The sequence below is a fragment of the Acanthisitta chloris genome, unplaced genomic scaffold, assembly GCF_000695815.1.
Source record: "Acanthisitta chloris isolate BGI_N310 unplaced genomic scaffold, ASM69581v1 scaffold648, whole genome shotgun sequence".
NCBI lineage: Eukaryota > Metazoa > Chordata > Aves > Passeriformes > Acanthisittidae > Acanthisitta > Acanthisitta chloris.
The window spans coordinates 32,750-48,217 of record NW_008685130.1 but is presented as its reverse complement, the minus strand read 5'-3'; the positions used below and the strand labels follow the sequence as shown (position 1 = coordinate 48,217).

Below are 15,468 nucleotides of genomic sequence, written 5' to 3'. Positions count from 1 at the left end.
GGAAAGCCTTTGCGAAGACCTTGGCGTAATACTTACCATATTTACCACATTTGCGTCTTTTATTTAAAAGGGTAGTTTCCTTCTTTCTTCCCTCTCCTTTCCCTGTTTACACATCCGTTTATTAGTGACATGCATGAGGCTGAAAGCAATTAGTGCTTCATCTATCAAATGTCTGTGGCATAAGGGACCGTGAGGTGTTCTCCCGTCCCAGGGAGGTATCGCTCCGTGACTGGGGGTACAGGAGGAGTTATGTGTAGGTTTGGAGGAGCACACACTGCAGCTCACTGTGCCATTCCCAAAGGTCACTCAGCCAGACCTGGACTTTGAGGGCTGCAGCTCATTACTTCTCTAATGTTCTCACTGCAGCTGCTGGCATTAATATAGCTACTTCCAATTCGGGTGTATGAACCACGTCTGGAGGTGTCGTGTCAGCCGTGAAGGTACATTTGGGGATTCAATGAAGCAGTTTTGGGTGCTGAATCAGAGCGAAGTCAAGCACTTGTCTCTGTGCAAGGCAATGGTGATTAATGCCAAGTGAAAAAAAAGCAAAAGAAATCTGGCCACTGGCATTGTGGAGAATTTCGAAGGACTTAAAAAAGAAAAGAAAAATGATGTGCTACAGTGTGCTCCATGTCACCCTTCAGTTCACTGCTAAGAAAAGAGTGTGGGACTGAGTTTGAAGGAACAGTGACTATGAACCAGGAACCTGTAGGTCCACCGAGTCATTTTTGATTGCTCTCGAAATGAGAATTTTTCAAGTTCATTAATGTTTTCGAGATACTAATCACCGGCTGGAGGAACTGTTCCAGGAGTGCTCAGTACCTCGCAGTATCATTAATTTTCAAAGTCCTATTTAAGATTATATGGGTCTATGAATTGTCTGCAAATGTTTCCACACTTCTGGCAGAAACAACTAGTGAGCAGATGAATTATTTTTCGAGGGCTGTGCGACCGAGCGCAGAGCTGCACAGTTCCCTTCCACATGTCTGTATTTAACAATGAAGACAGATTCAAGTTTTCACAAATTTTCAAAATAAACAACAAAGACTGCAGTGTTCCCTGGGCACCTGCCTTTTTCCTGCTGGGCAGCAATGTTGCAGCATTACCTGTGTTTGCTCAAATCTGTTTGCAGCCTTTGCTGGGTTCTAGTCCAGCATTCCAGCACTGGGACACAAAGGAACTGATTGAGTTTTGCTGAGCATACCCACTGATAGGTTGGCCTAATGACATTTTTGTTAAGTATATTGTATGGCCTTGCCAGTCTCAGGTAGAAGAACGATCCAGGAATCCTAACACTCTACCTTCCTTTAGCCTCTTCCCTGTTCATCTAATCTCTAATGTGTTTCCCATTTTCTGGACCAAAAAAAAAAAAAAAAAAAAACGAAACAGAAAGAAAAGTAAATAAATCAAGTGAGTAACCAACTCCAAGGCAAGAATTCAAACTGAGCAGTGTGACCTTCCCCTTTCAAGAGTGCAAGGACATAATTTCCAATGAAAATGATCCAGCACCAGACTCGAAAAGGGTCCTGAAAGTCACAGATTAATTTGGATTTCCCATGCTACAGGGAACAGCACTTCTGTTAATACTGGCTGGCCACCAAAATTTAGTGTATATAAGGAGTCAACAATTGTACATTGTATGTTGTTACTTCAACACAAAAGTCAAAGCATGGAAATAATTTCTGGCGTAATTATTCTTCTATTATTTGATGCCTTTCTAAGCAGCTGATGGGTCAATATTGAACAGAACTACCTGTAATTCAAGTTCCCATTGTTTTATTTAACTGCTTGTAGGCAAATAAATGTTATAACAGATTTCAACAGTTATCAAACATTTTCTCCCATGTTCATGTACTTTTCTCATACAAATTGTTTGGGAATTCATCCTTCTGCCTTATTTAATTTATCATTAACTATTTGTTAACTTTGGTCCAATGGTCAAGTATATACCTACGTATCATGATATGCATAAAATAAAGTATATAACAGCTGAACAGGATAAGCTGCCAACAAATCTTTAAGGTGACCTGATTTGCAGTTCATGTTTACCTGTGTTATGAATTTAATTCTTACAGCACAAACCCCAAGGCTGAAGTTCTAAAACTATTGGTCATGGCAATACAACTTTCACACACAGTGACTTGCAACAACTGTTTTGAGGGCTAAGAGGTGGCTCAGCTCCAGTGCAAGCCTCAGTCCTTGGTTGTTCCAGCTGGTTCATCTCAGTTCCACTGCGTTTTGGGCAGTCATGAGTTAAGACCACTTCACCCAAGGCATTGGAAAGCCATCCCACTATAAAATGTGGGGTTCTGACTTCAAAGGAATAGGCCAAGCCATAGACTTTCACTGAAGTTCCTGGTAATACCCTCATCCATTTCAGTGAGTGTAAAACTGAGCCAGAGAAGAGCACATCTTACCCACTGGTTCGTATCACCATCCAGCCCTGCTGCAAAAGACCTAAGTAACATCTGCAGGGGCTGTATGCTCACTTGCCTTTTAATTTAGAATCAAATCTATAAATTCTCATTTGAAAAAACTCCAAAGAGCTACATTAATTAAATTAAATTTCCAAATAAAACCATCATATCCACATACATCACATTAGAGAGCAGGGGGAAAACCTAAACTCCATAGCCATTTCCAATGTGCAATTATTTTCAATACCTGAAAACGATATTGATCTTAAAGCTAAATAAAGTTCCTTACCCATGCTGTATTTTGCTTTGGTACATGTTGTTCTTTTCAATATTTCATAGACCTGCAGAAGCAAAATGCAAGAAAGGAAAGGGTTACTTCAAATACTGCCAGTGAAAAGCACAATCTTTTTGTGTACAGCTCAAATATTGGCAAAACCAAGATGTCAATGAAGTCATCATTCTTTAATAAAAGTCATGGCATTCAGGGGAGCAGAGCTTGGAGCTTTCCATGCTGAGTTATCTGGACAAGAGAAATGCTTAACTAAATAGACAACTGCCAAGAGAATTGATCAGGGGAGCAGGATTACATCTTGCCACTTGCACGACAAAAATGCTATTTTTGCTCATGTTAGGCATTGACTGAAGATCAAGAACTCTCTTCTACCCAGACCAGCTCTTCCCTCACCTCCAATGGTGTGAGCTGGCTCCAACCCAAGCCCTTGGGTGGCACTTCAGGCTCCCAACGTGTACACAGCAAGCAGCCGTTTATCAAACTGCACCAACACAGGCTGACCTTAAAATTTCTGAGCTTGCCTGACCTCAGTGGCAAAGCAGATGTATTTATTTTAGGATTTATTGCATTTATTGTTGAATAACCTTTGCACAGCTCAGCACGCTGCCCAAGAGGTTAAGCTTTGGGCTCCTCCTGTGCAGCGATGCTCTCGGGCAAGGGCTGGTGTGAGGCTGGCAGGGGAGCAGGCAGCTCAGGAAACCTTGAGCAAAGGCATCTGCTGCCTGCTGCCTGGCCTGTCTGGGGAGTCAGGACTGGTTTCCTGGCTCCCTAATCCATGTGCTAACTTGACTGCTGCCCAAATCACGGGTGGAAGCAAGTGAGAGCACCCAGGGCAAGCCCCACAGCTCATCTGCCTGTCATCATCTTGTAACTCCAGTGAGTTAGAGAAGAGTCTGTCACAGAGAGATTTCCAGTCATGTAATGTTTTAAATTTTCTTTTTTAATAACTAAAAGGTCTTTGGCTTAGCTTCTGTTCATCAAAGACTCACAGGTGGTGACTAGATTCCTGTTCATTTTGCTGCAGGAGGAAGGGTCAATATTTGCACTGTAGTTCAAAAATACATATGAGAAAGGCAGGAGAGAACTTTAAGGAAGAATACAAACAGAAATGCACAGAGAATAAAATCATTTTGGGAAGCATTCAATAGGTTCTTCATTACTGGGTGATATACAGGGATTTCAAACAAAATAACATACTACCAGCGCTAATGTTATACTCCCAGTGTTCCTTGAGTGGTTTAAGAAGCCCTTATCCCTCATCTTCCTCTCAGCCTCTGCTAGGACCTCCTGTTTCACTCCATTTTCCAGTTAGTCTTGCTCACCCTCTTGTCCTACAGTGCCATTTTGTCTTGCTGCCTTGCTCAGCCTGTTGTCATGAATTTTAAGTTTTCATTTGCCCCCTTGTACTTACAACTCTTTTTACTATACACCTAGACACAAAAAAGAAAGCCTGCCAACAAAAGCTATGCTTCTCTCCAACCTCAAGTTCAGTTTTTTACCACAAATACACCAAATCTACATCTGCTATTTTCTTTCCCATTTCTGAGCTACTGCATCTGCCTCCCCTGGTTGAGCTCACCTCACCCTGATAACCTGTGCTCACATCAAGTCACTGCACTTCAGGATAGAGGGGAACCACATTATGGAATGCACTGGAATTTCAAGGCAGGGGAGGCAAGTTAGGTATCTCACACCCCTTACCACAGCAGCAATAAAAGGCAGATGTGATTGCAATATAAACTCTTTTTTAAACCACTCAGCATCCCAAAAGGCTGATGTTAAATGTAAGATAAAAGCAGGCTCACAGTCACATTCCAATGCACCAATTAGGAGCAGTGGAATGAGGAAAAGAGTGCACCTTATACTCTGAAAGGTGTTGCAGCAAGTGTGCTTGGCATGGGCCCTTCAGCTGCCCTGGATGTCATACAAGCTGTCACTTCAATTCCCCCTCAGTGGTTGAACAGCAAGCCACACCTTCTTCCCCACTGTTTTATGTTCTGCAAGTCAGATAAAAATCATAAACCTCAACACTTGAGAACTGCCCCCCAAAACTATACATAATATTCCCTGTAAATACCTGGCTGTTTCATTGGAATTTGTCTTGGGATATTTCCCAGCATTCTGCAGTAAAAGCAACCTACAGTTCCCAAAAGGTAAAGGAGCCACAGCAGTGCAGGCACCTGATGGCAGAACCTGTGGAAGAGTCGAAATATTCCTTTCTGGTGATATCTCTACTAAGAAACTAGATCCCAGATTAACTGTGAACTAGAAAGAAGAGCCAAATAATTTTCTGAAAGGCAGCAACCTGTTAGCATCAAATATTATTCAGCATATAACCTAAATCTGGAAATGCTTTATCTATGATTTCAATACCTGATGGCACAGGTGAGCCCTGGCACTCGATTAAGAAAGGCAAACTTGAACAGGCAGTGTGCTAAATCTGGCCAAGGGGCTGTTAACATCACGACTCAGGCAATATCCAACGCAAATTATTTATATACAGTACTTACTATAGTGCTTCTTGTTTTGCTGTCAAAGAAGGAATCTTTGTCAGATAAATCAAATCTGTTAAAAGATTAGAAGGAAGCCCATTAGGTTATAAAATGTCAGTATTTTCCTGCTCTTGTTGATCCCTTCAATATGTTCATTTCTCCTGGGGATCTCTCAAAGCTAACATTAAAGAACAGCTTGTAGAAAGCTCATTAAAAAGAAAGTCCAACCCAACTCTCATCATTTAACTGGTTTTATATCCTTGTAGGTTTTTCTGCACAAAAGAGACCGTTGATCCTCATTTAAGTTGAACTCATGAGCACTGCTGCCCTTGAATTTCCTCTAATATTCCTTTAATTTATCTCTGTGCCTTAAATCCTGTGAGGCCACTCTTGCCTCCCTTGTTCAGCAAGGACACAGGTGGACTCAGTGAAAAAGCCACCACTGCCAACAGCATAAGGCACATCCACTCCTATGCTAAGGAGCACTTTTTGGACCTCTTCTGGGCCACCAGGCCACTGCCAACAGCATAAGGCACATCCACACCTATGCTAAGGAGCATTTTTTGGACCTCTTCTGGGCCACCAGGTTCCTTCACTGCAGGAACATCCTACACCCAACAAATACACAATTACATTTCGTGCGAGTCCAAAAACAATGTCAGATGTCACATACATTGACTGACCCAACTAACACACACAACTCCAACAGTGTTCTGCATCTCTGGATTAAAAACTAAAAGCCCTGTATGTGCAGTGAAAAAATCCTGCCCTGGGACTGTTGTTTGTTCCAGCTGGCACATCCATAAACACAGCCTTCAAAGTGACTCCTCTGGGATGCTGGCCAAGGAAGAGCAGCAGCAAAGCAATCCAGGGCAGTCCAAACTTTGGCTGGGCCCACCTTGTGATTTTTTTCCTACACCCACATTTACAGCTGTTCTTACTGATTGGAGATCAATGGCAAAGCCACCACTGACTTCAGAGCACTTCAAAGACCAGGCCTGGTTGGCAGTACCTGTGTCAGCTGCCCATACCAGATAAGTGAAATGATTCTAGAATTTATCCAACCCACATTCTGGCTACAAATTTTATTGAGCATTTTATTTTATGTGGAAAAGAGACTATTGTAAACCACATTGTAAATCATGTTTGGCAGCCTAACAGTTGATGTGTATAGCTATATAGATATGCATTATGTGACACAGCAGCAGCTGAAACACACAGAGATTTCACAGAGGGGCTCTATGAGGTATTATTCCTCAACAGTGAGCCAAAAAAACAAGCACATTTACTGCAAAATGGAAATCTTTACAGTAATCCCTAACAAAGTGTTGGCATCCATTTTCCCATTCACCTTTTGGTGCCTTAGCTGCTATCAGAGAGGCTGGACCCACTTGACATGGTCATTAGGAGAAAGTTTTCACTTACAAGTGCTGCTTCTCCCTGGAGAAGGGGTAGGAGAGGCGTTTCACCGTCTGAGGTTTGTGCTCTGCCACTTTGGGCTGGATGGGCTCTGTTATTTTTTGAATGACAGAATTAATCTTTTTCAGAAGGCCATGGGTCTGGTTGATCTGATACACCTGAGGGGGCAAAGAGAGAAACAATAGAACTTTATTGATTCTGGTTTTCCGTAAGTGAGAGTGAACTGTAAGATGTAAAGCAGCAATGAAATAAATGCATCACAATAAACCATGGAGGAATGTGGCTCACCTTCTTGAAAACGTTCTGAAAGACATGGATGGATGGGCAAGTAAAATCCAGGCAAGCAGAGGAAACCTAATGGTTTTCCTCTGAGACAACACATAGCCCATGTTTGATCCAAATGATCAGACTGGGATCAGCACTGGCTCCTGAGACACCAGTTCCTCTGGTTTCTACTGTTTTCTTGGAGCAATGGGACAAAGAAATAAAGGAGCTACAAAGCCCCTGTGGAAAATAATTTTCCCAGGGGCTTTCCTGGGGATATTGTGCAGGTTCAGGAGTTTCACCTCTTCCATATGAAGGAACCAACATATTTTGTGTTGTCAGATGCAGCTCTGTAGCACTAAATGCAGGAATTGTGTTAGCAGGTCGCAAAAGAGGATTACAGGCTTCCCTCTCCAAGCCACAGAAACTACATGCAGACCCATGGCAGGGCTCCACCACTGCAAAATCAGCTGGAAATAAGCTTCTAGGGGTCTGAGGGTGTTCCCAGGCACATGGCTTCTCCTGGGAAATGCCTGCAGACTTAGGTGGCCTCTTTTACACACAGAAACCCCCCAAAAATCCCAACCCTAACTTTCCTTTTGTGGCAAAGCAGCTTTTACTGCAGGATCACAACAGACTTTTTTGATCTAATTGTGCTTCTAATTAAAATCAGTGAGGCAATAATGGGGATTAATATGAAATCCAAACCAAAAGTGTGGTTTTAGTGTTGTAATAAATGCCAATGGGCTTTGAGACTGTCTCTTGCTCCATTACAGACTTCCCTCTGCAGTCTGGGACATGCACTTAGTCAGTGTTTAAATATTAATCCATGGCTAAGCTATGCTCTCTGAACAGGTATCTATCTATCATGGGTGATTTAGAATTGATGAAAATATACTGTCATTTCTTTAATGATATTTCAAATATGCTGAAAGGTAATTTATTTTGTGGTACATTGGCCCCAACTCCTGCAAACGTGACTAACAATCTATGTGAATAGTCACTGCACCCAGTGAGACTTCTGCACAAAAAAATCCTATTCTTATGTTCATTTTTAGCAGTCAGGAGGGAAAAAAAAGTCCAAAACACACACAGAAATTTCATCATCAGTTGCAGCCTCTTCATTGAAAACACACTGAGAACAAAATCACTCTCATTGTGTACAGATAGTGGTAGTGGCCAGAAATTTTTGATTTCCATTCCTTCCACTTATTCTTTCTGCTGCCTCAAGCAAGTTTGTGGCTCTCATTTTTGGTGCTGATTAGTTAATTATTTTAAAAGTGCTTGTGGGAAGAAAAGGCTACATTTCTAAGGTGCTCCAAGCTTATGTTCAAACTATTCTTTCCAGAGGAAGAAAAGAAAAACAGGACTCACCTTTTTTGTTGGCATCTTGAGCTTAAGAAATTCTGCCTCTCGACACAATACCTTCCAGGGTGCATGTATTTTTACAAATCCAATCCCATGGATTTTAGTCTTAAAAAAATAATCAAGAGAAAAGGTTACTGATGAGAGGGAATTAAGATTTTTCCCCTTGTGATTCATACATATTTAAGGAACAAACAGTCCATTACAGCCAACATGATAAATCTCATTTGTTTGAGATAGCTGGTTTCTAACAACAGGACAATCACTGAACACCTCACTGTGCTGAGCTGCTATAAAATGTGACTCAAAAATGCTATTGTCTTCCAGAACAATTACCACAAGGTTAAACAGATAAAAATTGTTTGGGAAATGAAAGCTAATGACTATGGACACAAATACAGGCTAAGCCAGTTAAATTTGAAGCACGGGCATCCAGCCAAATGGTATGATTTCCTGAGTGTGTTGTAATTACTGGAGCTGAGACAGTCCCTGCTGCCTCCTGAGAGCTGCTCAGTATCTCAGAGGAGCTGCCTCAGAATCAAAGGGGAATATCTCCATTAAAACATGAAGCATTATAATTAGGAAAACTGGCAGAAAGAACTCAATAAAGGAAAGGAGAGAAAGATGAAGGCTGATGATAGCAATAGTGGTATGCCTGCAGCCCACTGGTTCTCTGAGCTCTGTCCTAGCTGGCAGGACGTGCATGTTTGCTTCTGGCACTCCCACATACACCCATGTTTACTCCCACTGGACTAATCATTCCAAAGGCACTGGACAAACGGTATCAAACTAGGAGATATTCAGCAAACACAGGAGAAAGCAGCTTTAATGAATCTTTCTAATTTTGCTGCTGTATCAACTCAGACTGTTATAGATACCTACTGTGTGTACAGATATATATATTCTTATATAATATATATATAAGTAGCTTTCACACAGATATATTCCACACTGGCTTTCTAAAAACTGGTTAGTCAGAGGAATGGTTTGATTTGGAAGGGATCTTAGAGATCACCCAGCTCCAACACTCCTGCCACAGACAGGGAACCTTCCCCCAGCCCAGGCTGCTCCAAGCCCCATCCAAGCTGGCCTTGTTTTAACAACCTTTGTGTGACCATCCAGCCACTTCACTGAGGAGAGTTAAAGTGACTTATTAAACATCATCTCTTTAAGAAACCTTTGCCTTTTTGGAATCAATAAAGTCTCCAATGCAACTCTGTGGCTTTTCAAGCCCAAGTGATTGCAGGTGTCTCCCCCTACACTGATGTGCTGGCTATGGAAGCTGATGTAAATCTTTGAGGTTTGCTTTCATCTCTATACATTCCTGGTCTGGTTTGGTATCTTGGACTGAAAGGACAAGGTTCTCTCTCTTTTAAGTGTCCTAGCGTGAACTGTGAACCCTTCTGCATGATTTGAAATCATATTACATGTCACAGGTGGAACCTCCCATCTTGCAAGGGTTTAAATATTTGTCACTTGGCACAGCCAAGCCTCCAGTTTGCTGCAAAAACTTGCACGTTTGACAGAAAGCAAGTCTTATTTTCACTAGGAGACAGAGAAGGGAAAGGATTTTTTTTTTTGCATTATACCATGCAATATATATATATATTACATACATATAATATATAAAATATGCAAATGTATGTAATTCGTGAGTAATAAGTGGCAGGGTTATTTTCTTAACACTCTGTTCACAGGTCTAAATGTTCATCTCAGCTTTTAGATCCTGTAAATAAACCCAGCATAAATGTTTACCCTCTCTCTCAAGAGTTTCAGGCCTATTGGTTGGATCAGTTAATTGCAATAGCTTTCTTTGAAATTAATATGGCTGTGTCTATTTCCACTAATCACACACTGGCAGCACTTCACACACATCATCTTTTACATAGTCTAATGGTCTTTTAATAGAAGACACTGTTTTCAGGGTACAGGTGAAAGGCATTACAAGCTGTACTGTTCACAGCTAAGAATGGAAAGAGCAAACTGTAACACAGACCCACAGGCTCAAGCTGGAGCATGTACCAAAAACTCCTGAACAGATTTAATTCTCTTGTAGTCTATACTGAAGAATAAAGATGTCACTGCATCAGGTATTTTCCTTCAGAACTGGCATTACCAGTGCATCCAAATCACTGCATACTGTAAACCCACTGAACTATGATTAGTGTTCAGAGCAATTTAAGCCTCACTTCTAGATACAACACCACACTGACAAGCTGTGTCACAATAGTGGATGTGCCACGAGTCCTGGCCAAGAAAAATCAGAAACTTCACCTCATTGGGACATTAACAACACTGTACCACATTCCTGTGAAGCAAATTAAATCAGTGGGTGAGTTTGGCACTGCCAGAATTGAAATCAAATTCTGCAAGAGTTGAGACTGTGTAACCTTGATCACAGGGATGGCTCAGCACCTCCCAGGATCTGACCACCAGTTATCCTCTTTATCTTAAACTGTTTTAAACAGATCCTTACATCCTCATCACGTTCCAGTTCCAGACCAGCCTCCACGAGGTTCCCTTCATACTCCTCCCTGCGAAACCTCTTGTCATCTTCGTGGTAATCCACGTGAGGTTCACTTTCTCCCATTTCCAGCTGCACTCCCTTCCCAGGAAGTGGCTGGTCCTGCTTGGTGCTTCGGACACTCGAATCATTCTGATGAACTCTCCTAGAGAGCATCTTCCCTGACGAGGACTTCTTGTAATGATAAACGAGGATGTAGTCAACTTTTCTCTTGCCATCTCTGAAGTAGAGTCCATATTTGCAGTCGGCATCTGGATTTTTGGACAGGGAATTTAATAACTGCAAGCAGGGAATGGGGGTGTGGAGAGAAGGAGAGAGAAGAAGAATGAATGCACATGCCAACACGAACACCAGACAGACCATACCCTTGTATCAAGGCCTCCTTGCCTGGAGCACACGATGACCTATCTTCAAACAGGCAGCAGATGGGAGGAGTCCCCCCATGCTACTTACTCACAAAATTTTTGCAAGTTAACACCTTCAATTTTACTGATAGCCAGCTGGGATTTTATTGGCCAGAAATAAATAGCTTAAATGACTGGGATTTAATCTAATCACCAGCACACTAGTTCATAAGTCAGCTACTTGGTGGATTTGGTTTTCTCCTTTGGGGGTTAATCGCCACTAAGATCATCTGTCTTTTTCCACCCATGACATCTGCAATGTTGCAATTCTGACAAATAGATTAATATCATGTGGAAACATTTCTCACTTCTCTTATCTATCATTGCAAGTTTGTATCATCTGAGAAAGAGATCATCTTAGATACAGACTGAAGGGAGCCAGCTGGTCATGCAGCACAGCCAAAAATGCAGATGGACTGCAGCCAGGGAAGTGGGTTCACTGCTTACTGAGTTCAACACTTTTCCCCCCACTTACAAAACCTATGACACTATGCAATATGATGGTGGCAAAGGCTTTATTCCCACCCTGAATTAACACTGTGTAAGTGCTGCAAGATGCAAGAAAGGTAAGACTTCAAACACAATACGTTTTTCCAAGCATTGACTTGAAAAGTGCACAGGGCAACTGTGGAAACATAAAAAGTATTAACAATTATTTATTTCTACTTTTATAGCACTTGTTATGCATAACTCACAATTCTACCCTTGGAAATGCACAGGCTATTAAAAAAATATATATAGTTCACTAGTAACTTGCATTTGTTTTTACAAAAACTACTGGTCACAGGAGTGGCTTTGCAGGGCCCAGGGACATTTTCTGGCTTTTCATTTTACAGAAGAATGTTAATCCTCCACATGAGGAAAAGGAATTTGCTGCAAAAGACCAATTAGCCATCAGGTGCAAAATGTTCAAATGCATTTGGGATGGGCACAGCTACCTGTTTCAGACAGAAAACTGTGAATGTAAGTTATTTGGAAGGAGTGGTTTCTAAGACAGTCCAACTTTTATACCCTGGATGAAAAGAGGAACTGCTGAGTATCTTGGGGAGATATTTACTCAGACAACAAATTCAAGCAGCAAACCCTGTTTCCCTGGGTTTGGAGGGAGGACAAAGTGCACTGAAGAAGTAATTAGACAAGTGTAATCAGATAGATTCTGCACAGCAATAGCACAGGACCAGGAGGACTGGAGACAGGGAGAAGCCCAAGAGGACAGGCAGCGGTGGAGCTGTTGCCTGCTGAGGTGGGGATGCCTGAACAGTCACTGCCTTCCAAACCCTGACTTGAGCACATCTGCCCAGGACCAGCTTGGCTGCAGGTCTCCATGCCCTCAGCTCCTTGCAGCTTTGCCCCTTGCCTGCCTTTGCTATCTGTTCCTCTCTTCTTTTCCTTTAGGATCTCACCTCCCTTTTCCATTTCACCTAAACTCTTTGCATCAAACACACAAATATATAATAAAATAATACAGCATTTGGTGCCACCCTGGAATTCACTTTGTCCTCCTCCCTCTTTTCCTTAGTCCATAGAAACAGGGAAGCTTCATTAGCCAGGACAAACTCTCCAGGGCACAGGCTGTTCATGTTTGTGCCCTATCTAGATATTCCTATTCAGTTCTGAAGCATAACTTCAATATAAAATACCATTAATAACTATTACTTTCCACTTGCTTCATGATTAATGGCTGCACCTGTGAATTCAGAAGGTTTCTCAAAGCAAGCTGACAGGCTGCTTGGGGCAGACAACTCACTCATGCAAATTTCAAGAGAAACAAAATGGTAACAAATGGTAACTAACTGGATTGTATTTAATTCTTAAAGATGTGTTGATCTTATTAATTAATTAAACAACAGTTTCTGAAAAACTGGGCTGAACCACCAGATGTTCAGCTAAGTGCAGGGAGATAAAACAGGCAGGAGACTCAGAGCTCAGCCACTTCCTACCCTTGCTGGACTGACTTTACAGGGGACAGCAATTAGCTGGTCTGTCCTGAAGGCTAATAAATAAAGGAAACAGGCAGGACTGAAGGCAGGTCTTCAGCAGTGAGTGTGCCAGATGATCCTAACTGCTTGGGGAGCTCAGGAGTACATCCTGGGCACATCCTCTTCCCCTGGAGCATACCCTGGGTGGAGAAAAGTTTCCCTAAAAATCCCCAGGGTCTGTTTCCTCAAGCCACTGCCACTGGGAAGGGAACAGATACACTGCAGAGAGTGACTGAGAGTTTCTTCACAGTTCTTTCCTCTTGAAAATCTGACCATGTGGGGAGTCATGGATAACTTAGGAGAAGGTGCTGCACTGTGACTTCCAAAGCCTCAATACATTTACTAATATATGAGAAAAGCTACATCCCACTGCAAACAGGATGCAGCTGAAAAACTTGGTCCTGCTTTAAAGAAACAAGTGGCCAGATTATTTTAAGGCTGAGGTGTCAATGCTGAAAGGCACTCACTGGCCACATGTTTTCTTGCAGTGTTGCTGTGCTGAAATACAGAGTTGCATTGACTTTGACCATGTAAAGCTCATGGCTCTTCAGTTGTGAATGAAAGAGAAATGACATTTTACTTTTACCACAGCAGGAGGATATTTACACTCTGACAGAATTAGTAGTCCATCCTAATTAAGCACAAGCACAATAAATCTTGCTTTTTCTGGTACCTCTTTCCCCAGTGTGATCTGTTACATGGACTTCTCCAGCTCAACTCCTTCACCTGAATAAACTTTTTATATACTTATAACATAACCAACTCATAATCACATTGGGTATTCATATTACAAACTTACTTTAAAATAGGTGTTAAAGAATTTAACCAAGGCAGAACTAATGACACTGGAAATCTAACCTGTATTGTGAGCTGCAGAGTATTAGTTTAACGTTACCTATATTAAAAGTAGCTTTGGCATGAAATTTTAGACATTCTTTTCATACTTCTCTATATGGGAAAGGAGATATAAAGGTTGCCACAGCCTTATTGCCAATTTCTTACTCTGAAAAGAGCTAACCCCTTTTTATATTACAGGTTAAACAACTTGTTTCCCTTTTTCACACATCAAAGAACAAAACCCACTACAACAGCATCTGCTGTGGCTTGTGGCAATCCTTCTCAGCACCTTTGGGAAAGGGAGGGAGAGGAGTTCAGAGCATCCTGGGAAAGGAAAGAATGAGCAATAAGCTAAGGGGTGAGTGCAGTATGCCTGTTAGGACACATCTGGCAAGTCCTTTACTCACTGTACTCTCGTGCTGGTCATATCCTATGTCCTCAATAGCTCGGATGTTGATAATGTGGATCCCCTTCTCCTCAGCAGGTAGACAGGAGTATTTCTTGTTCACCCTCATTCCTGTCTCCTCTGGAGCCTCGTTGAGATCTTCTGGCAGAAAATCCACCCCATGAAACTCACTGTCTGCGTCTGAAAAGAAAATGAACTATTTTATCAAGACACTTTAATCCCAACACTTGCTCCTCCCAGAGCCACCCAAAAGCTGAAACGTATCCTGTTCCTGCCTTCTGCCAATGAGCCCTTGTGCAGGGCTCCCACCCCTTCCCTGTGCCTCCCTTCTCAGCTTTCCTCAGCCCTCTTCAGCCCTACCTGGGTCTCCTCCTCCTCCAGAGGAGGAGTGCTCAGTTAAGTTTTTCCTGCACTGGTGTCTCAGGATGTGTTTACTCTATGGTCTCATAGAATGATTACATGTCTTGGCACCAGAAGGGAAAAAGGGGGAGACAGAGAAAAATGGCCTGAGAATGAGCTGGTGAGGATAGGTGGCATGGTGCTTTTCCCCTTTCAGCAGGCATTTTCCCATTCAACAGGCACTTATTCATGCAGAAAAACTAAGCAGTGAGTTTCCCCTCAAGTATCTACATACTGCACCTGATTTACTGAACCATTCTTATTCAAGTAGTTTTGAAAATCTGGAGTTTTCTCCCTCTCAACCTGCCAGACATCTGAACTGTTTCTGCTTACTATTTCAGTATACAGATAAGCTAAAGGATTTCATATTAAAATTTCACTACAAACTGAGCAACCAGATAACTGACAGAATGCAAATTAGTGTTTGCATCTGTGAACTTATGCAAGCAATACAAGGCAAAGTGTTCCAAGATTTTATTCATTTTGACATTGAAGTAAAATACTACAGCACTGTACCCTTTTCTTTAAACCACACAGGAGCAAGGCTTGCTTGTCTAAAGAGTGAAGAAAAAGCAAGAATTTTAGAATTTAGCCTTGAATGGATACTAAAATAGCTTTCCCCAAAAAAAACAAACAACAAACATGCAAAGGAGCACACTATAATAGCAGC

At 41.9% G+C, this 15,468-nt stretch overlaps 1 protein-coding gene across 1 annotated transcript in view; it reads right to left on the bottom strand.

Annotated features, from left to right (window-relative positions):
- ANO1 (anoctamin 1, calcium activated chloride channel) overlaps positions 1 to 14,508 on the bottom strand; it is a 44,020-nt gene extending 29,512 nt beyond the window's left edge. The window contains exons 1-6 of the mRNA XM_009079594.1: positions 14,401 to 14,508; positions 10,726 to 11,052; positions 8,259 to 8,357; positions 6,627 to 6,778; positions 5,220 to 5,274; positions 2,707 to 2,758 (exon numbers count right to left, since the gene is read on the bottom strand). Of these exons, the coding sequence (XP_009077842.1) occupies positions 2,707 to 2,758; positions 5,220 to 5,274; positions 6,627 to 6,778; positions 8,259 to 8,357; positions 10,726 to 11,052; positions 14,401 to 14,508 (793 nt within the window). The remainder of the gene's footprint in view (positions 1 to 2,706; positions 2,759 to 5,219; positions 5,275 to 6,626; positions 6,779 to 8,258; positions 8,358 to 10,725; positions 11,053 to 14,400) is intronic.
- Positions 14,509 to 15,468: the final 960 nt, after the last annotated feature.